Source organism: Petaurus breviceps, unplaced genomic scaffold (assembly GCF_028583685.1).
Source record: "Petaurus breviceps papuanus isolate PSGF00001 unplaced genomic scaffold, PetGlider_PUasm1.0 91133, whole genome shotgun sequence".
Classification (NCBI taxonomy): domain Eukaryota; kingdom Metazoa; phylum Chordata; class Mammalia; order Diprotodontia; family Petauridae; genus Petaurus; species Petaurus breviceps.
This window is the reverse complement of record NW_027187419.1, coordinates 53,727,526-53,752,150: the sequence shown is the minus strand read 5'-3', so window position 1 is coordinate 53,752,150 and position 24,625 is coordinate 53,727,526. Positions and strand designations below refer to the sequence as shown.

At 36.5% G+C, this 24,625-nt stretch overlaps 1 protein-coding gene across 7 annotated transcripts in view; it reads left to right on the top strand.

Annotated features, from left to right (window-relative positions):
* Nucleotides 1-24,625, top strand: part of XPO4 (exportin 4) — a 212,280-nt gene that overhangs the window by 177,839 nt on the left and 9,816 nt on the right. For all 7 annotated transcript variants that reach the window (XM_069080301.1, XM_069080300.1, XM_069080302.1 and 4 more), the window contains 9 exons: nt 410-587; nt 10,040-10,199; nt 10,742-10,911; nt 14,687-14,861; nt 16,028-16,321; nt 17,601-17,781; nt 22,529-22,647; nt 23,448-23,578; nt 24,485-24,602. In XM_069080301.1, coding sequence (XP_068936402.1) covers nt 410-587; nt 10,040-10,199; nt 10,742-10,911; nt 14,687-14,861; nt 16,028-16,321; nt 17,601-17,781; nt 22,529-22,647; nt 23,448-23,578; nt 24,485-24,602 — 1,526 coding nt within the window. The remainder of the gene's footprint in view (nt 1-409; nt 588-10,039; nt 10,200-10,741; nt 10,912-14,686; nt 14,862-16,027; nt 16,322-17,600; nt 17,782-22,528; nt 22,648-23,447; nt 23,579-24,484; nt 24,603-24,625) is intronic.

Below are 24,625 nucleotides of genomic sequence, written 5' to 3'. Positions count from 1 at the left end.
CACAGATAACTGACTCATTACTCTTGATATAGTAAAGAACTGCCTTTTCATATTACAGATCTAAGTTTATTAATAAGAGAGTAATCATATATAATTGTCTATAAAGTATGTTAGTGAAATTATTTCCTTTTGTTCAGGGGACATTTTTAATCTGATTTTATTCAGAAAATTGTAAAATATTAGAAGAGAAGAGACTAAAGTCTTTTCTGAGCCAGCTGCATGTTAGTATGTTTTCTATTAGCATCAACTTTTCATATGGTATACAGACTTTAAATAAGTAAAACTGTAAATTTATACAGAATGTCATTGTTCTTTCTAAAATGTCAATGAAAAGGCAGGTTCTAAAAGGTAAATTCTGATGACTAAGAGCTGTGCATTCACCTTTTTCCCTCATTTTTTGAAACTGAAGGCTACCTCTTAGCTGATGATACTCAGGGAGAGACTCCGTTAATACCTCCAGAAGTAATGGAATATTCCATTAAGCAATCAACTGAAGTTGACATTAATACAACACTTCAGATCTTGGGATCTCCAGGAGAGAAGGCTTCTTCCATCCCAGGGTGCAACAGAACAGATTCTGTAATTAGGTAATACTAAATATATAGCTGCATTCTTATAATTTCCACAATATTATAAGCAATAAAGTTGTCCCAAAAGGGACTGTAAGTACGTTTTATATTTAAATGATATAGGAAAAAATGTGAAGGTTGCTAAGGCTTAGGTATATAAGAAGGGGTTGGTAGAAAGTATAGGTATTATGCATATTTAGGTAAGAGATACTAGTTATAGAAAAAAAGGATGAGAATTATGATATAGTATGGACTTAATAAAATAGGACTGATTGCAGAGGCTTTAGGGGGAGGTATTATTTAATGCAAAACTGAAAAGAACCTAAGTGGGGAATTGAATATAATAGAATTTTAAACAATAGAAAATAACTTTAAATTGAAGCAAGAATGTATATATTATTTCATGAAATCACAGAATCTCAGAATTGACAGTAACTTTAGGGGTCATCTAGTTAACACACACTTGAGCAGGAATCCTTTTTATATTATACCTGAAAAGTGATCTCCCTGGGGTCACTTGAAGATTTCTGATAATGCGTAACTCATTATCTTATGAGACTTAGCTTTTGGAAAGCTCATGCTATTAGGGGTAGTTAGGTGGTGCAATGGGCAAGTGCCAGAACTGAAGTCAGGAAAACTAATTTCTGAATTCAAATCTGACTTCAGACACTGGCTATGTCCTGTTTGCCTCAATTTCCTCACCTTTAAAATGATTTGGAGAAAATAACAAACTGCTCAGTATCTCTGCCATGAAAACCCCAAACTGGGTAATGGAGAGTAGAAGAAGACTGAAAAATGACTGAATGACACATATTATTAAGTTTTTCTCTATAAATCCTCATTTATCTTTGGCATAACTTCTACCTGTTCTTTCCTCAAAGCCCAGCAAAACAATTATAATGCTTTTGACAGCTCTTCAAATTCTTAAGATGACTGTCATGACTCTTTCCACTCTCCATCCTCCAGTATTCTAAAGTAAACATTCCTGGTTCTTTAAACTGCTTTTTATGTGACATGGCTTCAAGTCCACACACTGTCCTAGTCTCCTTCCTCTTGGTATGCCCTAACTTGTCGGAATACACATAAGGACTTAATAGGATTTCTTTGATGTGCAGATATCTTTTCATTTTTGCATATAGCAACCCATTTAGACTCCTCATTTTGTGTAGATCTCTCCATTCTTTTCTGCAGAATATCTACCTAACATGCTAGCATCTTTGCTCTAGATCAGGCATGGGGATCCCCTTGTGGCCTTGAGGCTGTGTGTTCTCCACCCCACTGTAGACCTTTTTACATTTAAAGAATAACAGTAAAGCACTCAGCCTATCTATTTGTTAAAACTAGCCCATATCTCTTTGGTGATAGCCAGCCCTTATGTTATCTTTACAAAGACCAACCATTCCCCTTTAAGTCACTTGCAACTTTGAGTCTTCCACTTGTTGTAATCAAGGTGCTGTGAAAACAAGGGTGTCACCATCTAGTTGGAATCTTTTCCATTTGGGCCCTATCTACAGCATGTCATGAAGGGCATCCAAATACCTTTAACAAGCTTCTGTGTTTCATGCCTTGTTCAATATTAATAATTGGGGTTACTAAGTAGCATTATGTCTATGATTTTATTTATCATGGAATCTTGTATAATCTTAACATGCAGGAGAACGCCTTTAAGCTATATTTTGCTCTACTAAGTCAAATGTTTATGTGGTGTCCTGGGTCAAGTACCAGGTTCAAAGAGAGCCAGGAAGACCTAGGTTCAAATCCTACCTCAAATACCCACTAGTTGTGTGGCCCCAGTCCAGTCACCTAACCTCCCTCATCTTCAGTTTCCTTATCTGTAAAACGGGGATAATTACTATGCAGTTATCTAAGTTAGATGTGAGGATCAAATGAAAATGTAAAATGCTTTGCAAACCTTAAAGTGCTTTGTCAGTGTCAGTAGTTCTAATAATGAGGATCATAACTTGTAGGGCTGTCCTAGTTTTCAGGATTGTTAGCTACCACATGGTTTTTTTCTATATGTATTTGGTCTGATATAGCCTGTTTTCCCAATTTCATTTTGCTTAGTGCTATTTTGATTTCATTATATAACTCATTGAGGATTGAGGAGAATGTTGGAGCCACATGCTCATATGAAAATATATCATTTGAGATCTGGGTTTCACTTCTTTTAAACATTTATTTAGTATTTTATTTTCCCCCAATTACATGTAAAAACAATTTTTAACATTTATTTTTAAAACTTTTGAGATCTAAATTCTTTCTTCCTCCCTTCCCACCCCTATCATTGAAAAGACAAACAGTTTGATATAGGCAAAACATATTTCCATACTAGTCATGTTGTAAAAGAAAACATAGACCTGCCCCAAAAAAACCTCAAGAAAAATAAAGCAAATTAAAAAAAAAAACTATGCTTCAGTCTATTCAGATGCTATCAATTCTTTCCCTGGGAATGGATAGTATTTTTCATCATCAGTCCTTCAGAGTTGTCTTGGATCGTTGTATTGCTGAGAATAGCTCAGTTATTCAGAGCTGATCATCCTAAATTTACTTTGCACACAGTACATTTCACTTTCAACTCATGTAAGTGTAGGTTTTTCTGAGAGCATCCTGCTCATCATTTCTTATAGCACAATAGTATTTCATCACAATCACCTGCCACAGTTTGTTCAGCCATTCACCAGGTGGTGGGCATCCCCTCAGTTTCCAGTTCTTTGCCACCAGAAAAAAGCTGCTATAGATATTTTTGTACATATTGGACCTTTTCCTTTTTGTTTGTTTTTTTTTTAATCTTTTGGGATATACACCTACCTAGTAGTGGTATTGCTAGGTTAAAGGGTATGCTTGGTTTTTTTAGCCCTTTGGACATAGTTCCAAATTGCTCTACAGAATGGTTGAATCAACTCGCAACTCCACCAAGAGTGCATCAATATCTCATTTTTCCCACATCCCCTACAACATTTGTCATTTTCCTTTTCTGTTCTCTTTGCTTACATGCTAGCTTCTTTGCTCTAGACCAGGGGTGGGGAACCCCATGGGGCCTTGAGGCTGTGGGTTCTCCACCCCACTCTAGACCTTTTTACATTTAAAGAATAACAATAAAGCATTCAGCCTATCTGTCTAATAGGTGTGAGGCAGTACCTCAAAATTATTTTAATTTGCATTTCTTCAATCAATAGTGAGTTAGAACATTTTTTCATATGGCCCCAAGGGACCCACGTTACATTTGGCCCAAGATATGTCCGTTACATAGGCCAATAGGACTTTAGAGGTAACTTGTATCAATGTTAGGGGTAACTTTGTATCAGCATAACTTCTATAACAGTATAAAAGGGATAACACAAAATAAACACATAAAACAATATCTTAGGGTGGGGGCTTGAGCATAATGTTAATGGAATAGGAAGATCTTCCCCTCCCATTAATAGACCATGAGCTCTGACCCAGCTTCTAGCTGTGATACAGCCTGAGTCACATGGAGCCCATTGTGGGAGGAGCTAGCTCCAGGGAATAATCAGCAAGAAAGGCAGAGAAGAGAGTGGAGAGAGGAACTTGCCTAAGGGAACTTGTCTGTGGGGAGGCCTGACAGAAAGCACTTAAGATGTTGGCACTCCCTGGATTAATGATGAATATTTTGTTAAATCTTACTTCCTAGTATCCTAATAGTGATGTTCCAAATAAATATTTTGGCTTTGCCTTTGAGGAAGAAAGTTTATCGTATTTTGCAAGTCTACCCTGGAAATACATATGCAAATTCATAGCAGCTGCTATGTATATTGCATTGTCATGTTACATTTGGTGACAAGGATGGGATCACAAAATATAAATCTCCTCTGCTTGGAGATAGGAAGGCTCTAGGGAAGGAAATGGATATATTGGGATGGGGAGGATTTACCTTATTCCTCCATGGCAAGATAATGGGCTAAAAGCACAGGACTTTGTGAAAACTGGGAATTGAGGCTACAGAAGGGAGAACTCATAGATTTAGAAAGATGTTTGCAAGGAATATCAATAGAACTGGGGAAAGAAATGCCAGAGGTATGTAGAAGAAGACAGCCACTGTTAAAAAGTTATCATATTATATCTAAGAATAGAGACAAATTGCTGGAGTAAAAGATTCAGGTGGAAAAGTAGTTAGCTGATTTGCATGAGAAGCTTTCTATGCTACAAGCATCATAACTTTCCTTTAGAAGAGCAAGCTAGAAAGTATCAGGTGGTAGCAGAAAAGACAGCTGTAAGCTGAGCTCAGAAAAAGAAGAGAAAAGTTAACAAGAGGAAGGTATATGCAGCCCTTGCATCTGTGGGGCCTGACTGGGGACTAGACACCTGGGAAGAAGACATGGAGGAGAAAGATGAAGCTAATTCAGATGAGGTGGATTCTAGAAATGTGGACACATGTCCAATAATACAAAGGAAACAGGAAAACCAGGGAGGGACACAGTGTTTAAGGAAGTAACTAAGGATTTTACAGAGCAGAAAGTTACAGATTTTTGTTGGAGAAAAATTGGAGAATCACTATTATCTTGGATGGTGAGAATCAGTAAAAAGGGGGCCAGAGTAGTGTGGGTAGGTAACATAGACTGTTTGAAATTTATAGGTATTAGCTTGTAGGGATTACCATATATTCAAGGAGGTAACAGTGGGACTGATTTGTTAGCTTTAGCCATGGAGGGATGCAGTAAACAGTACCCCACTGACTCTGGCTGAATGGGGACAGACCCTGGTATTCACTTTTAAGGAAGAAATAGAACTTCTGTCATGGTGGGAGATACAGATACATATCATAGCATTCCCTTAATTGTTGCTCATGGAAATAAAATAGTGAAGACTGCTCCTCCTGGTTGTAAACACATAATTCTGACTCTACTAAATTGAGGAAATAGGACAGCCTCTTTCAGAGGTGCTAGATAAGATTTCACAGTTATGTGACTTAGGGAAATGGGGAAGAGATAAATTTCGTGAAGAGAGAAGAGAAAATAGACGGTGGATTGTAAATCCTTGCATGAGCACCTTTCCAGAGGACTACTGCTGTGAATAGCTTTCAAGGTTCTGATTACATAGGATTGCGAACTCTTATTTATTCAATAACAAATCAGAGCAAAATATTTACAGAAAATAAAGGTACAACATTCAGAATAGTACAACTTATCACAGAAAATCAAAATACAACATCACCATCTCACAACTCAACAACATCACTAAAATGGCCACATAGATTTGACCAAAGTGGTCACATAGTTTTCACCAAAGTATAGTCATTTAGTAACTCAATCATTCAATCATCCTTAAGGATGACTTGCCTTCTTAAGGAGTCACAAAGTTATCCACCCATGGGGTGCAATTAAGTTACAAGTACAACTTCAACAGTCACTACTCAGTACCCTCTTAAGGGGTAGTAGAAAGTATAAAAGCCATCCACCCCTAAGTCACAAGTAAATTATAATTTCATCAGTCACTACTCAGTCAGTTTCATCAGTCACTACTCAGTACCCACAGAGAGGTCTTTTCATCTTGACCCAGGGCAGGCTTTCAGCTTCTGTGGTTCCTCTTCCATGGTCCTACCTGCTGCCCGAATCTAACAACTGCCCCTTGAGTTCAAAGGCAGATAGCACCCAGTTCCTTGTCCAGCTCTCTGTGCAGTTCCTGCTCCATACTGAAGCTTATAGTATCCAGTCCACCTCAGATCTCTCAAGAGTCTCTGTTCCTAGGGGGGACCAGGTAGCACAGTGAGTAAGAGCACCAGCCTCAGAGTTGGGATGACCTGGGATCGAATCTGGGCTCAGACACTTAGCACCCACCCAGAAACACCTGGCCGTGTAACCTTGAGCAAGTTACTTAACCCCAATTGCTTTAAAAAAAAAAAAAAAAGAGTCTCTGTTCCAGTGTTTAACAAAGGCAAAGCATTTTTTTGTACAAAGTACTGGCACCACAATCATGCTTCTTCAATCTTTGGCAGCTCCAGCTGGTCCTTGGAAGTTTTGCCACCACATGTCTGAGTTCTGTGTCAGTTATCATTTCTCCAGCTTGTGCTCTTCCTTATATACGGTATAGCTCCTCCCTGTTCAGCCCCTTCCTGTTCCATCAGCAACAGGGGTTCATACCTCCTGTTTCTTTACAGAGGTTTAATTTGAAACTAAGTGCTAAGTACTTGTAAGCTTAGCAATACAAAGGGATCTACAAATTTCATTACTATTACACAGATTCAAAGTTAGAATAGATTAACAAGGAGAGAAATGTTTACTGCTTTATTGAGAGCAGGGATAGATTATTATGTGACTCAGGCTCCATGTGATTCAGGCTGTATCACAACTGTGAGGTGGGCCAGCACTTAAAGCAGGTCACATAGGCTTATTTATGGGCTTCCTATTCCATTAACATTACAGATATAAGCAGTTTAACCTTATTAAGTCCCTTGTGATTTCTCTTTCATCTTTTCATCTTGACTCAGGGCAGGCTTTCAGCTTCCATGGTTCTTCTTCCATGGTCCCACCTACTGCCCTAATCTAACCAACTGCCCATTGAGTTCAAAGGCAGACAGCTTGCAGTTTCTTGTCTAGGTCTTCGTGCAGTTCCCATTCCATATTGAAGCTTACGGTGTCTACCTTTTTTTGCTTCTCTTGAGTCTTATGTTTGAAAGTCAAATTTTCTATTCAGCTCTGGTCTTTTCCTCAAGAATGCTTAAAAATCTTCTATTTCATTGAATTTCCATTGTCCCCTGAAGGATTATACTCAGTTTTGCCAAGTGGATGGTTTTTGATTGTAATCCTAGCTCCTTTGCCTTCTAATCCTCCAACTTAGAAGTTGCTAAATCTTGTGTTATCCTGACTTATCTCCATGAGACTTGAATTTTTCTTTCTGACTTCTTGCAATATTTTCTCCTTGATCTGGGAATTCTGGAATTTGGGTATAATATTCCTGGGAATTTTCATTTTAGGATCTCTTTCAGGATGTGATCAGTGGATTCTTTCAATTTCTGTTTTACCTTCTGGTTGTCTTGAACAAATTCATAGAATCAGATCACCTCTAATCCAAATATGGTCATTTATTGAGATTGACACCTCTCATGAAGTGGGCTAAGTTCCAACAGGAACAGCAACTTAGTAAGACAACATAGGTACATTTATAATGTATTGATGAATATTAAAAAGGCAGAAGAGGTTTGTTAAAGGATTAGGTAATGGGGGGAGGGGTCCCTTCTGTGTTTTGATGGTCAAACATCTTGGTTGTGCTACCCTCTGACTGACTAGCTATTGTGGTCCTGTTTGGTCAGGATGAATATTTAGGTATTCTAACCCTCTGTTGGGCTAAAAGAATGATGTGATTGTGGTTGAGTACAAGAACACACCTGTTCATGTATGTGAGTTGGATAGGGGCAGTGGCTATATTGAGTCCAGGGGTCTGAGGTGTGGTTAAAGCCAGATTGTGTAGTTAAATCAGGACATAGCTGTGGTTCACTGGGACCCACAAGGAAGTTAGAATATTGGGGCTAGGGGCAGCTTTATTAGGATTCCATCATATTTTCTAAGTCAGTTGTTTTTCCAGTGAGATATTTCACATTATCTTCTATTTCTTTCATTCTTTTAGTTTTGTTTTATTGTTTCTTGATTTCTCATAAAGTCATTAACTTCCATTTGCTCGATTCTTATTTTTAAGGAATTGTTTTCTTCAGTGAACTTTTGTACCTCCTTTTGTATTTCATTAATTCTACTTTCTAAGGAGTTTTTTTCTTCAGTGAATTTTTGTGCCTCTTTTTCCATTTCCCCAATTCTGCTTTTCAAGACATTCTTTTCCTTGTTGACTTTTTGTACCTCTTTTACCATTTGACCTAGTCAGTTTTTACAGTGTTATTTTCTTCATTATTTTTTTGTGTTTCCTTTACCAAGCTGTTGACTCTTTTTTCATGATTTTCTTGCATCACTTTCATTTATCTTCCCAATTTTTCTTCTACCTCTCTTGCTAATCTTTTGAGCTCATCTGTGGCCTGAAACCAATTCATAATTCTCTTGGAGGCTTTGGATATTGGAGCTTTGACTTTATCTTTTTCTGAGTGCATGTTTTGATCTTCCTTGTCACCGTAATAACTTGCTATGGTCAGGATCTTTTTCTATTGTTTGCTCGTTTTTCCAGAGTATTTCTTGACTTTTAATTCTGTTAAAGTAGGGCTTTGCTTCCAGGGTGGAGGATGCACTGTCCCAAGCATCAGGGGTTTTGCATAGTTGTTTCTGAAAGTAATTCTGGGGGCTGTAAGTTTTTCGTTTTTCCAAGGTGGTTTGCTCTAGGGAGAGGTGTGTTTACTACTCTTCTGAGTCTCTTTTCATGATTTTCTTGCATCGTTCTTATCTCTTCCCAATTTTTCTTCCACTTCTCCTTATTTGGTTTTCAAAATCCTTCTTAAGCTCCTCTATGGCCTGTAACCAATTCATATTTTTCTTGGAAGCTTTTGGTACGGAGTTCTGACTTCCGTTGTCTTCCTCCTGTTTCATGCTTTGATACTTTTTGTTCCCAAAATAGAAGTCTAATGTTGGGTTGCTGAGCTTGCTTTGCTTCCTTTGCTTGCTCATGTTGCCACTCAATTACTTGACTTTTGGGCTTTTTGCCATAGTAGAACTCTGCTTCCAGAGAGGAGAGCTTTGTCCCAAATTGCTGGGGTTTTCTCAGCTGCCAAAGCTATTAGTTGGCTGCCCTCTCTGAAGCCTCCACTGGCTCTGGCACCTGGTCACATACCCTAGGACCTCTACCCTAGACAGTGATCCAGATCCAAGCAGGTTAAAGCAAGAGTGATTACTCCTCAGGATGATTGCTTGGTCTCCCTACAATCTGCATGCCAGGAACTCTGAAGCAGCCACATGGCAGCGGCCACTGCACCTCAGCCACTTCTCCCTCTGGGGGCAGAGGCTGGACCATGCTCCCGGACCCCCTGTTCCCACAAAGTCCACGCTGAACTCTCATGTTGTCCTTGGCATTTATGGGTTGATAATTCTGGAAACCACCATAGCTGCTGGTGATCCACTCTCCTGAAGTCCCTCCAGCTGTGGCTGGTTGGGGTGCCCTGGAGCTAAAACCACAGGCTCACACGGGGCTGGGTACTGCTCCCAGGGCGCTGCAATGGACCCTTCCTGCCGGCTTGCTGGGCTGCCTTTAGCGGGAGATTTGTTTCTCTCTGTCCCTTTGTGGGTTCTGTAGTCCTAAAGTTTGTTTAGAGTCATTTTTCATAGGTATTTGAGGTGGTTATGGGGGGAGCACACAGAGTTTTCCTGTTTCTATGAAGCCATCTTGGCTGTGCTCCCCAACAAAATTTACTACTTCTATCAAAAACATATCATAAGATACCTGTCTATCCCTGTTGACAAAGGACTGTGAGGTTAGCTTGGCCAAAATCCAGACTATTAAGAAAGGAAACAAAATTATTTTTTTAAAACGATGTGAAGTGGAAAGATGTAAAAGAAGAAATAACCTCTGCTTTTTGCCCACAGGTTATTGTCTGCCATACTGAGGGTTTCAGAAGTTGAATCTCGAGCAATAAGAGCAAATCTAACAAATCTACTTAGTCCACAAATGGGGAAAGATATTGTTTGGTTCCTAAAACGATGGGCAAAAACCTATCTTTTGGTGGATGAAAAACTATATGATCAGGTCAGAATACAAAATTGTGAACTTGTTTAGATGTTTGTTGGTGATGATTATTAGCTGTAGAAATAATTTAGTTTTCCTTTGGAATGTTTTTCCCTATAAAATCAATTCAAAATCCTACAGCCTGTAACATGTTAAAGTTTAAGTGAAGAAAAAACTAACTTCTTTCCAGTACCTTATAGATTTAGAAGTTCTTTTCCTTATTTTACTTGCACAGTTTGAGTAAATTCATTTCAATCACTTAATTAGGTAACAAATTACATTTTCTTTTAATGTTTGTTATGCACTTTTTTTTATAGGTACATGCTTATGTATAGGCTCATATAGAAGTAATAAATGTTAGGGGATTTCCTTGGGAAATGTGAGTGGGTGGTATATGAAACACTCTTCTGGTCTTTATTTGGCATTTGAACACCCAAAATTGAGGTAAAACAAAATGAAATGGTTTTCAGTTTGTTCTTTTTGACCTGCTGATTTTTTTTTTACAGATGTTATGACTTAGCTTTTGTTTTGATTGACTTTTTTTTTCTTTTGGCTTTCCTAAGATAAGTCTGCCATTCAATACAGCATTTGGAGCAGATACAGAGGGTTCTCAGTGGATTGTTGGCTACCTCTTAGAAAAAGTCATCAGTAACCTTGCAGTATGGAGTAGTGAGCAAGATCTTGCAAATGATACTGTACAATTACTGGTTACTTTGGTGGAAAGAAGAGAAAGGTAAATATTGAACTGATTTAGGCTGATTTCTCCCTCATTTCCCTCCTTTCTGTCCCTTCCATTCCTACTTTTCTTCACTTTCTAGTATTATTTTTTTTTTTAAGCAATTGGGGTTAAGTAACTTGCCCAGGGTTACACGGCCAGTTTTTTTGTGTGGCTGTTAAGTGTCTGAGGCCGGAACCAATCCCGGGTCCTCCCGACTCCAGGGCTGGCGCTCTACTCACTACACCACCTAGCCTCCCCTCTAGTATTATTTCTAACATCTGAGATAGATATATAATCCTCATTTTTCTTCAATATGCATTCCCAGAAATCACATAATTGTCAAAATTGAGAGGTATGTTTCTATTGAAGGATTTAGCAATAAAGAAATATGTAATTATAACCAATAGTAAGTTGTAAAAGCAAAGAGGACATGACTAAAGAAAACTCTGATCACTTAAAACAGTCAAAATTACTATGCTCTTAATTATAGAATTTTAGAACTTGAAGAGACCAAGATCACATGAAAACTTTTTCATTCCACTGATGAAAAAACTAGCAACTAGAGATTTTATCTAATTTGCCCTGAGATCACATAGCTAATCAGTGGCGGATCTAGGTCCATAATCCAGGTTTTCTGTTTTCTCATTATAGAAGGACTCCTTGTGTGTTGTAAAAGTATGTTCAGCTATACCTCTACTACGTAATGTTTTAATCTAAACTAAGTTGGATAGTTATAACTAATAAAACACACATAGCAGATACTTGTTTTTCATTTTAATATGTTACCTCACAGCAACTCTATGAGGAAGGTAGTATAGGTGTAATTAGCAACTCCATTTTAAAGATTAAATAACAGGTTAAATAGGTTGCTCAATTACAGATAGCTAATGGTATTGTAATTTGGATTTGAACCCAGTTCTTCTGACTCTAAATCTAGTACTGTATATTTTACATTACAACAGCCCTTAAGTGTTTGACTCCTTGATAACAGCTTGACTCCTTGGAATTTTGAAGAGCCTTTGAGGAAGGATTTGGATAAACTAGGTCTCTCTACAAAAAGTAAATAAAAGTTATCCAGGAAATTTAAACAGACAAACCTTTTACAGAATTACACATGACCAACAAATACACTCAGAACCATTCTTTTTATTAAAAAGTGACCATTGGGGTCTCTAGGTGGGGCAGTGAATAGAGCAGCAGCCTTGAAGTCAGGAGGACCTGAGTTCAAATTCGGCCTCAAACACTTAACACTTACTAACCATGTGACCTTGGGCAAGTCACTTAACCCCAAATTGCCCTACCTTCCCCCCTTCAAAAAGAAAAGAAAACAACCCAACTAAAAAGTGACCGTTGTAGTATTTTGTAATCAATAAAGCACTTAAAAGGAAACCTGTATTCTAGTCTTCCCTGTTATTTTGCTTGCTGTATGAACATAAATAAGTCCCTTAAATTCTCCTGAACCTCAGGTTTTCCCTCTGTAGTAAAGATGTAAACTAGGAGAAATCTCTGCTTCCTTTCATCTATAAAACTCTCTGACACTAACTAATTCTTATAACTGTTTAGAGAGTAGTTTCTTGAGTTTATTCATCTTCCTTTCTCTGTTCCTTCTTCAAAAGAATATTAAGAGCAACTTGAGTTCAAATTCTCATTCTAAAACCTTGAAATTGAAAAGTAAGTCACAAATTAATAGCCTAAATATTCTACATAGAAGAGACAAAAGCGCTTATAGGCCAATTGTGTGAATATCAGCATCAGAATTTATAGTTTATTCCTGTTTTCCCTTCATTCACTTAAATTGAATTATGACTAAAAGGATGGAAGCAAAGTACAACACTAATTCGACCTTTTTTGATTTGTTTGTTTAACATTGTGTTTAATTAATATACCTAACTCAGAAGTCACATATCCTAGCTAGTGATGAGTGTGGTACTTTCCAATGGAAATTTCTTCGTAATTCTTAAAGATGGAAGAATATGGTTCATTAGTAAGCATAGTAATCTTAAGTTGAAGATGGATAGAAAGGGGGTAGCTAGGTGGCACAGTGAATAGATCACCGGCCCTGGAGTCAGGAGGACCTGAGTTCAAATCCAGCCTCAGACACTTAACACAAAAACTAGCCATGCAACCTTGGGCAAGTCACTTAACCCCAATTGCCCTCCAAAAAAAAAAAGCAAAAGAAAATGGATAGAAAGGTTCTTTTCATAGTTATACTGCTATTGCAATTCAGAATGATACATCATTTTTTCATGATAGAACCTTCCCTTTTTGATGCTGAATCAAATATTTTTAGCTAATCTGACATTTTTTTTCATTATTTTGTTTTCCAACTTGTAAAGACAGGACTCCGTATAAAACTTATCTGAAAACTGTGCCATTGTTGAAAGAAGCTAGACTTAGATTTAGGCATCTTAGGTTCATATTCCAGGTCCAACATTTATTTGGTCTATAACCAAAGGAAAAATGCCTAACCTTTCTGGACCTCAGTTTCCTCATTTGTAACATGAGAGCAATAAAGTTTGTAGCATTTATTTAACTAGGTTGTAGGGAAAGCACTTATACATCTTAAAGCACTACATGAGGAGAAATTGTTCTTATAATTTCAGTTCTCTCTTGGTCACTTTAATCCTAAAAGTTGTCAAAACTTTTATTTTATGGACAGTTAGATTATACAGTGGATAGAATGCCAGATCTAGAATCAGGACACCGATTTGGCCTCAGATACTTGCTAGCTGTGTGACCTTGGGCAAATCACTTAAACTCTGTTTTGCCTCAGTTTCTTCATTTGTAGAATGGAGATAGCATATACCTCCCATGGTTATTGTGAAGATCAAATGTATAATTGTAATACTCTTAGCACAGTGCCTGATAGATAGTAAGTACCAGATAAGTGGTAGCTGCTGCTGCTGTTGCTGCTGCTACTGCTATTATTATTGTAGTAATAGTAAATAATAAATTGTTGTATAATAATAATTATGCAGTTACTTATATACCAAAATCTAGATGTAAAAGGTCAGATAGATAGGTAGATATAGTGTCTTTTCTTGCTGTCAGAATAGTTGTAGAGGAAGATCATCAGAAAAATCCAGAATGGGGGTATGTAAAGATGTTTAACCCGATATATTCATTAATAAGAATTTAACTTTTATAGTAATAGTTAATCTGTATCATCGTGGATTAGGCTGGTGTGGTAACTAAAATTTTTAAACCACTACTAAATAAATTTTTGCCTGTGGTTATAAAGGTAACAATGAGAAGAGAGGGTGGATGATGTTCAGATGAAATAATTTCTTGATTCAGCCACAATATTAGATCCCTTACATCCTTTTCCAGAGCAACAAATTAGATTTTTTTAGTTAAACATGAACAGAAGAGGGGATATATGAGACACATGACCTGCCTCCCTGTCCCCAAACCACCTCACCCCCCCCCAAAAAAAAAAAAACTAATAAATTCTGGCACTGCTTATTTTTTAATACTCTAGAGGAGACCAAATGATAGAATAAAAAAGGCTCCAGATTTGATGTCAAAGATCTAGGTTGGAATCCCAGTTCTACTTATTACCTTTGTATCTATTACCTATATAAATTGAAATTGTATTCTGATATTCCAAGCTTTGTGATACCTGGCTCATATTTGTTAAGTCTTTTGTAAATTATTTTTGAAGAGTTTTTCTTTGCATAGTCTTCCTTTAAGTGTAGAACTTCAAGTGTTTCTACTGATAAACTTTGCCCTTAAATTCAGTGTAAGCTACTGATTTTATATTGGGTTTGCTTTTTTCCCCCTCACATAGGGCAAACTTAGTAATTAAATGTGAAAATTGGTGGAATTTAGCTAAACAATTTGCAAGAAGAAGCCCGCCTCTTCACCTCTTATCAAGTTCTGTGCAGAGAACACTCATGAAGGCTCTGGTTTTAGGAGGTTTTGCTCATATGGACACCGATACAAAACAGCAGTACTGGACAGAGGTAATATTTTTTCTATCTCATTTCTAGCTTCCAGTGAAACAAAATTATAACTGTGTCTATATTATACCAGAGCAACTTATTAAAAACCTAATTCTAGTTGCCTAATCTTTGTGATATCAGCCTATTAGTGTTTTTCCCCTGAGTTTATTTATTGTCTTAATGCCATATAATGTTCCTGTTGTGATGGTATTGGAGATTACTGAGTGTTAACATTTGGACATGTTTATGACCAGTTATTACACAGCTTCATGTTGCCAAGAACAGACTATCATAAATATGCAAGCATACTTAGAAAGGAGAGAGTTTGTAGGTAGGGAAACATTTTCCATTTGTGTTGAGACAGAAAAGTTACTGTACAGAAGAGGATTAATTGGACTACTGACATGGTCACGTGTCCCTAAAGAAACTTGAATTGGAAATGGGAAATATCTGGCATGAATATGCATTTAGGTGCTGCTACTATGTTTGCATGATAGGTAATGCTAGTACTCTGGGAAAAGAGCTTTATTACAGTCTATATAATAGGAATCTTAGCACTCATTTCTAGAATCCATGTAGACTGACCATAGAGTGAGGGGTTCTTAACCCTTCTATGCCACAGGAACATATTTATTAACTAGCATTATCCTGGGCGCAGAGGGGAGGACCAAGCTTCTTATTCTATTTAATTCCAGCTGAAATTATTCCAGTAGTTGTTTATTTAACTCGTACTGTTTTAACCTGTTGTAAAAGTTGTCATTAAGTATTCTGTATACATGGGGAAAGTACTCCTTGGCAGGGGAGGTATCAGCAGAGCTTTTAATTCATATACTAAAATAATGGCAGGAAGAAGAGGATTTCTTTTGGACCTGTGGCAGTGTGGGCTCAGTATTAGAGTGCTTTAGCCATTTAATTCAGAAATGTTAACAGCCCTCCCCCACTGCTATCTGCAGAATAGTGAGTGGGCAGGGAATGAATGATATTTAACTTCTATCTCTGCTTTGTATTCTAGGGTTGGCCACCCCTCATACTGAACAGTTGATAATTTAGTTCAAAATACTTAATCCCTTACCTTTTGTGTGAGTGTGTATGCTTGTGAACCATGAGAATACTTTTGCCTTTTTAGGCTTACAACTTGGTAAATACTCGCCTTCTAAAATATCAACACTGTTGCCTTATTTTTATAGGTTCTACAGCCACTTCAGCAAAGATTCTTGAATGTGATAAATCAAGAAAATTTTCAGCAAATATGTCAAGAAGAAGAGATCAAACAGGAAATAACGGCCACATTAGAGGCACTTTGTGGCATTGCTGAGGCCACTCAGATTGACAATGTAGCAATCCTCTTTAATTTCCTAATGGACTTCCTTACCAATTGTATTGGACTGATGGAAGTTTACAAAAACACCCCAGAGACTGTTAATCTCATAATAGAAGTTTTTGTTGAAGTTGCACATAAGCAGATTTGCTATCTGGGAGAGGTAAACACTATCTAATTTTATCCCTTTTGGATACAGAGTAATAGTAGATGTAATAAAATAAAATGTAAAGAACTAATGAATAGCAGCTGAAAGTATTCATTTCCCCAAAGATTTGCAGAAACATTATAGGCTAGTTAAAATACATTTATCGAGGAAGTAAGCATGCTTAATAAATAAATTCTCACTTCCAAAATGATGTGTGTTAATCATCTCTTAATTTCTTTGTAATGAAATAGGCTACAGAATTAGTCATCAAAATGATGTATCCATGGAAGAACAGATTGATGGAATATTTATTCATGTAATAGAATCCTGCTATAGTTAAAGCACAATCGTAGAATGTGGAGATTTAAAATAAATGCTTTCCATATCTCTCACTTGTAAATCATAGGAAAGAGTGTGTGCATTCACTAAATTCTTACCTGTTAACTAAGAAAAACTAAACTGTCTGTAAAGATATTACTTTAGGAAGATGGTTTGGTAGCTAAAATTCAGGGATTTTTATTTGTATTCGTTAGCATATTAGTATATATCTTGTCCCAAACCAGTCTTTATGGGCTCCTGACATGTAATTTTCTCTTTGTTAGGTCTGAGGAACCTGCCCAAAAGTAAGCTTATACTTTTAAGTATTATAGTAACAGATCCGTTAATGAATAGGCAGGATAGTTAGATTTTATGAAATTATTCATTTTCCTTTCCTTTTCATAAGTAGATCTTATGAACAGTACCTGATAGGGAATAAGTGTAATAATTGCATATCCATTCGTGCACTTTCCATGGGAGCCTTTGTAAAAATCATTTAATTTAATATATAATGACTCATTATAAAATCACTGATTGACAGCATAGCAAGGGCAAAGCATTTTAAAATATTTGTACAAAAAGGGAGGTAGTAGGTGGTGTTGGGGTATTTAATCATTGAATATTAGTCCATCATCAGGGCTATCCCCTCCTTATTTAGATTGAGGAACCTGGTCCCAGCAGTGTAAAAAGTGTGTTGCCTTGGTCACACAGCTACTTAGTATTAAGTTAGGACTATAAAGCCCAAGCCAATAAACCAAATAGTTTTGTCATTTTTATTAATTTTTAAAACATTATTACAATCTTAGTGTTTACTTTTTATTCATTATTATTTCAGAATAATCAGAAGCCAATCTGACAACTGTTGATCTGATAGCAAATTTATCTAACTTACATTAAAATGGATGCATTTTTTGGTTTTCCCAAGAGTACTCTGCTATATAGTGTAATTTACTTCTCAAGTTTTTCTTTCTTGCAGTCCAAAGCTATGAACTTGTATGAGGCCTGCCTCACTCTGTTGCAAGTATATTCCAAGAATAATCTAGGTCGGCAAAGAATAGATGTTACAGCAGAAGAGGAACAATATCAAGATCTCCTTCTCATTATGGAACTTCTGACTAACCTTCTGTCAAAAGAATTCATAGATTTCAGTGATACAGGTATGAGTAGACCAGTAATTAAAAGCCCTCATGTTCTCGCACAATTTGACTAGAGGACGTGTAAAGTAGTTCAGAAGAGGATACTTAAATTTAGAGTTTCAGATTTCAGTTTTTGAACTATCAACCATCCCATCCCTTTGTAATACTCTTCTCCTTTCTCCCCTGTTAATACTTTTTATACTAGTAGGTGTTAACTAAATCTCCACATTAGCATCCCTAATCTTCTTTTGTGAACTAGTCTTGCCTCACAGTAGGAACTTGGTGACAGCATTTCTCCAATTACATTCCTTTTGTTTAGTGTGATGTGAATAGGGTTTCTGTGAGATCATTTCTGTACTTATGTTATTTGTTTTATATGACAGTTGTTGGGGTTTTTTGTTTCCTTTTTTTAATGTGCAAAAGAAACTGAATTCCAGAGGCAGAATCTTATTAGGGAAAAAGCACAGGATTAAGAATCAGGAAACCTGGACTTAAGTTCTGGCTGGACAGCTAACTCAGTCTTTGTGTGAAGTCCCTTCACTTCTGGGAGTGAGGCCTCAGTTTTCTCCTCTGTAAAAATGAGGAGATTGGACTAAATGATCACTAATGTACCTCTAGTTCTAACATTCACTGATTATATGGGTTTTTTTCCTACACAAATTTCCTGACTACTCTCTGTCCTAGACGTTTCATGGACTAATTTCCGGGATCCTCAGTACATTTCAAGGCCCCATGTGGTAGTGATTCTCAGATCCGTAGATTTATTCCTGCCTTTTCACCAGTTACACTCCCATACTTAGAGAACATCTCCCCACTGACATGTTGCTCTTCACATTCAGTTTAGTCCAACAACCATTTATTTATCTGTTCTAGTTCAAACATTCTGCTGGGGAAAAGATGGAGGGGGGAGATGTGCAGAGTCCAGTAAAATAGCCCCTCCTTTCAAGAACTTTACATTCTATTTGTAGGGGTACAATATGAACAAAAATAAATACAAGATAATTTGGGGAGAGAGTTCACTAATCCCTAGGGGTCAGGGCAGACTTTGTGTATGACGTGTCACCTGAGCTGAAACTTGAAGGAAGTTAAGCATTCTAAGAGAAAAATGAGGAGGGAGGAAGTGCCTTCCAGGACTGGAGAACAGCCTTGAAAAAGGCATGGAGATGGAAGAAAGAATTTCTGTATATCCCCAGGGAATTCTTCCTTTCATCTTAAATCACAGAATCTGAATTGGAAGCAACTTGAGGCCATCTAATCCAACACATGCCAGACCAAGAATTAGCTCTATAACATCTCTAACAAATAGCCATCCAGCCTTTGAAAGATTTCTAGTGAGGTGGAACTCACTACCTACTGTAGCCAATTTTTGGACAACTGGAGTTGTTAGGAAGTGCAGCCAGTTTCATGTATTTATTTCCCTTCTAGGGAAGAAGATAAACTAAGTGTAGTTGGCTAAGAAACAGATGTTTTAAGGAAATGATAATGAATATTTATTGAGATAAGGGCTTTTTAAAAACAATCCTGAGAATTTTGTGGGGAAAATACTTTAAAAGAAGTTAAGAGATCACAAAGAAGGAAGATGAAATAAGTATGCTTTTATGCTAGTTTAATTGGATAAATGGGTATGTTTCAAGTTGTTTTCACAGTTGCTATCCTTGAGTTTAGTTGTAAAAAGACTTCTATAATGTATTTTAATAATTTGAACTTTGTTTTTGTTTTGTTTTTGCTTTTTGGAGGGCAGTTGGGGTTAAATGAATGACTTGCCCAAGGTCACACAGCTAATTTTTCTATTAAGTGTCTGAGGCCGGATTTGAATTCAGGTCCTCCTGACTCCAAGGCCGGTGCTGTATTCGCTGCGCCACTTAACTGCCCCTTCAGTAGTGGGGGTTTTTTTGTTTTTTTTAAAGCAATTGGGGTTAAGTAACTTGCTCAAGGTTACATGGCCAGTTATTTCTGGGTGTGGTGCTAAGTATCTGAGCCTGGATTCAATCCCAGGTCATCCCAACTCTGGGGCCAGTGCTCTTGCTCACTGTGCTACCTGGCCGCCCCTCAGTGTTTTAATGGGAATTTTAAATCATCTTGAAAAAATTTTCAGAAACAAGAGAATAGCTGTTTTATTTTTTTCTTTGTTACCAGGAAAGTCACTGAGAGAGGAAAGAAAAGGTGGAAGGTTATATCCAGAAGTGATTATACCATACTAAAAAAGCTATTAATGTTCTGGGGAGAAAAGATTTTAAAAAATGAAATACTTGGAGCAGGGTTTTTAGTGTAGGATAGAGTTCTGTGGTTTTGTGGACTTAGGTGGGGTAAAATTACACTTTTATTTTCACTAACTTTTGGCTTCCTTTTGTTGCTGTTCATTTGTTTCACTTGTGTCTGACTCTTTGTTACCCAGTTTGGAATTTTCTTGGCAAAGATACTGGAGTAGTTTGACATTTCCTTCTCTAGCTCATCTTATAGATGAGACTGAGGGAGACAAGATTAAGTGACTTGCCCGGGGTCACACAGCTAGTAAGTGTCTGAGGCCAGATTTAAACTCAGAAAGAGGAGTCTTCTTGACTTCAGGCCTGGAGCACTATCCCCTGCAACAACTAGCTGCCCCCATGGTTTCCTTTACAGTTCTGTATGTTTAATTTTATATATCTTAAAACATTATCCTTAGAGGGGAATAACTGTATTAGATTACCAAAAGAGTTCATGACACACAAAAAGCTAAGATTCTCTAACTTAAGGGAATAATTTATAAGATATGTAGTACTTACTGTAAGGGCAGCAAGAGCTCAACAAAGGGTAATTCCTACCGTGAATTGGAGTAGTTAAGGAAAGTAGTAGTTATGAAGAAAGAATAACCACTGAGCCTCACAAATGGTTTCTGTTCTTTCCAAATCAAAGTTAGTGGTTCCCAACCCTTTTGTGTAATAAGAGACCCCTTTTAAATGTAAAAAAATTTGGCATATCAAAAAAGTTAATGTTAAAAAACCCATAATCATTATATTCTTAGCATCTGTTGACTGAAAAAATAATTGGTGCAGTGGATAGAGAGCTGGGCCTGGATTCAGGAAGAACTGGGTTCAAATCCTGTCTCAGACAAATGTTGTGTGGCTTTGAGCAAGTCACTAAACTTGGCTGCCTGTTTTCTCTAACTGTAAAATGGAGATAATAATAATAGCACCTACATCCTAAGATTATTGTAAGGATAAAATGAAATATTTGAAAAGCAATTTACAAACCTTAAAGCATCATATAAACATTAGCTATTATAATTATCATTATTGTTATTCAGAAGCTACTAAGAGCCCACGAAGCTCTTAAGTGAATTGTTATCTATAATAGCATCTATTCACATTTGTAAAATAATAATACATAAATTCATGATGTCTGTCTGCTTATTTACGTAGTGCTTATCATTTTGTCAACACATAGATAAAAATGACAATGTTAGATTTATTGATGATTTTAAAGATGGTTTGGAGTGACTGTAGGCATTAATTTCATATGTTGGAAACTCCTAATGTAATTCATTGGGCTGCTATATGGGGAATCCAAATCAATGTTTAAAAATAATTTTTCATTTTACCAATGGATTTCCTTTATCACTGTGAGAGTAGAAATCTCTTCAAAGTGACCCATGCTAGCTATACTTGTCATTTTATTATGCCATCTTAAAGTGTCTTTTGAATGCATGAATGACTGTAAAAGATTTTATTAAGAGTTTACTATATGAAAAATTCTAGGGATACAAGTAGAAAAGGAGAGATAGTCACTGTTCTCAAGAAGTTCATGTTCTAATATGGGGAAGAAAACACAGGTTTCACCAATAAGTCTGAGTAATAAAAGGATTAATAGAGGAAAAAGTCCTACTAAAAATTCATCTGACCTGTATCTATGCCATTTTCTTTCTCTTTAGCCATCTTTACTTTCTCATATTTTTGCTTTGTCAAACTTTGTTAAACTCAGCAAGTATGAACTGCTCACCCCACCAGCACAATGACAGAGTTTATCTGATTTATTTTAAATTCACTGGCTTTTTTTTTTTTTGGAGCATATTTTATTTTATTTTGAAGTTGATTTAACCTAATTTTGTGGGGTGTTTTATTTTGTTTTCATTTTCAGGTTTTTTTCCCTCACCTTCTCTTTTACCCATTGAGAGAGCAAGAAAAACAAACCCCATTATGAATATGTATAGTCATGCAAAACTAATCCCCACATTAGTTTAATCAAACAAAAGGAAGAAGGGAAAGAAAATATGCCTTGAACTGCACTCTTGAGACCATCACTTCTCTATCTGGAGGTGGATGGCATGTTCAATCATGGTTCCTTTGGAATTGTGGTTGGTCAGTGTGTTGTTCAGAATTCCTAAGTTTTTCTGTTTGTTGTCCTTATCATATTGTTGTTGTTATATAAATTGTTCTCTTGATTCTGCTTACTTTACTCAGCATCCGTTGACGTAAGTCTTGTCAGGTTTTTCTGAAATTATTCCCTTCATCATTTCTTACAACACATAGTATTCCATTACATTTGTATACCATAACTTGTTAAGCCATTCCCCAATTGATAGTTTTCCCCCTTAGTTTTTCTTTGCTACTACAAAAAGAGCTGTTCTAAATATTTTCATACCTATGAGTTCTTTTTCTTTTATCTCTTTGGGATATAGACCTAATAGCAATATCTCTTGGTCAAAGCGTATGCATGGCATTTTAACATCATTTTGTAAACTTTTGATTTTTAATGATATAACAGTAAAGGTTTGTTACTTTTATTTTAATAGATGAAGTATTTAGAGGACATGAGCCAGGACAAGCAGCAAGCAGATCAGTGTCAGCAGCAGATGTTGTTTTATATGGAGTAAACCTAATTTTGCCTTTGATGTCCCAAGATCTTTTAAAGGTAATTGGAAAAAAAACATGGTAATCAAGAATAATTATTTTTAAATTTTAAAGTTGTTGCATAATGAATTATATCAGTATTCTTATATATGCAAGGTGGTATTAAGTGAAAATAAAGTTTTTCATTTAAAAAAATGCTATATTATCATTGAAAGCATCCTTATTATCCTTCTGTACCACCCCCCAATTTTTCTCCAATCCACCCACTGAAACTTTCACTTAAGCCTCTATACTTTTTAGTAACCCTAGTGGTCTGGAATAGCCTGTTTTGTTCAAATTAGGCTATGATAAGTGAGGGTCTGCCCTTGTGGTGACTGAGGTTTTTATGACTATCAAGCCCTTCTCTTCTCATCGTTATTGCTTCTGTTAACTTCTTTCAAAATTAAGGGCAAACAACTATTATTTTTCTCGGTGCTTTTCAAGTTCTCTTTGAGGAGTGGTAAGTTAGATAAAAAATTTCAAAGCCAAGTTTAAATATTAAGACTGAATTGTTGCCTGTACAAATCCTTTCTTTACTGTCCTTTGGGCAAAGATCAACCCAGTGTCGTAGGAATGTTATATATTGTGATATTTTTCTGTATCTACCTTTCCCTAAATATTACTTTATTAATTTACTTAGTTTTTATTATATCTAGTTGATGTGAAAAAGTATTGTTGCTCTTATGTGTTTAGGTATTATTCCTTTTAAATCCTCAAGCTTAGAACCTTGTAGGATGTTGCCTTTTTTAATTGTGCTGGTGGGAATAAAAATTAATACCAGAGGTAAGACATAATATTTGTAATAATATGCTTCTTTGACAGTTTCCAACTCTTTGTAATCAGTACTACAAGTTAATTACATTTATCTGCGAGATCTTTCCTGAGAAAATTCCACAGCTTCCTGAGGACCTATTTAAAAGCCTGATGTACTCCCTAGAACTGGGAATGACATCGTATCCTTTAAATGAATGAGCATTTGTATAACTTGACATTTTGGACAGAGGATAATATATTTGGGATTTTTATTCTCCTTTAGTTCACTTCTGCTTTCTCAAAAACTATTGTACTTTTTAAACTATCTTTATCTTATTGTATCTTTTGTTAGGCTGTAAGTAATTTACCACACTCTAACCTCCTCTTACACAATGATTCCATAATCATTTGGGCTTATGTCCCAAAGTTATTCCTGAATTAAGTCTCATTTTATAATAGACACTTGTCCTGTGTCACTGGTGTGGGTCCAGGGTATTTATTTCTTGTTTCACTGCCAGTGGACTGTTCCTGATGATAGAGTCCTATATCCTTTCGTCTGTTGTATGTGTTAGAAATGAGCTGTTAACTATAGCAGTTCCTTAAAACTTAAGTAAACCATCTCAACATGACTTTAGTTTCCTTTTTCTTAAGTGCCAGGTAGCAGAGCCCTACTCTCATGAGTCATTGTAGCAAGGAGTTGTTGAAGACTATTTCAGTGGAGTTCAAACTCTGGAAAGGTTTCAGTTACAAATTTTCCCATAAATTATTTTTCTCTTCTCTAAGGACCAGCCTCACTAAGTTTGGGGAGACTTATTACTAAATGTTTGTATGCAAAGTGATAAATGTTTTTTAGCCACTATAGCTACTGAAACTATGTACATGTAATATTACACTCTGCCTCAGTGTAAGGTATACTCATACTGATTAAATTGTAGATCTCTGAAGATCCAAGAGGTTAAGATGCTTGATTGGATTTTCTATATTCATAGCTAGAAAAGCTGTCACCAGACTCAGTAGTTACCATTTTTCTGTTACCATTAAGAAATTAATTTGCATGCCAACAAAGACCATATAAATCTATTTTATTCTTTGACCCTTATGATTAGAATGAGTTCTGAGGTTTGCCAGCTTTGCCTGGAAGCCTTGACTCCATTAGCTGAACAGTGTGCAAAAGCACAAGAAACAGATTCACCCCTCTTTCTAGCAACAAGGCACTTTCTTAAGGTAAGTAAATTGGATAGACTATT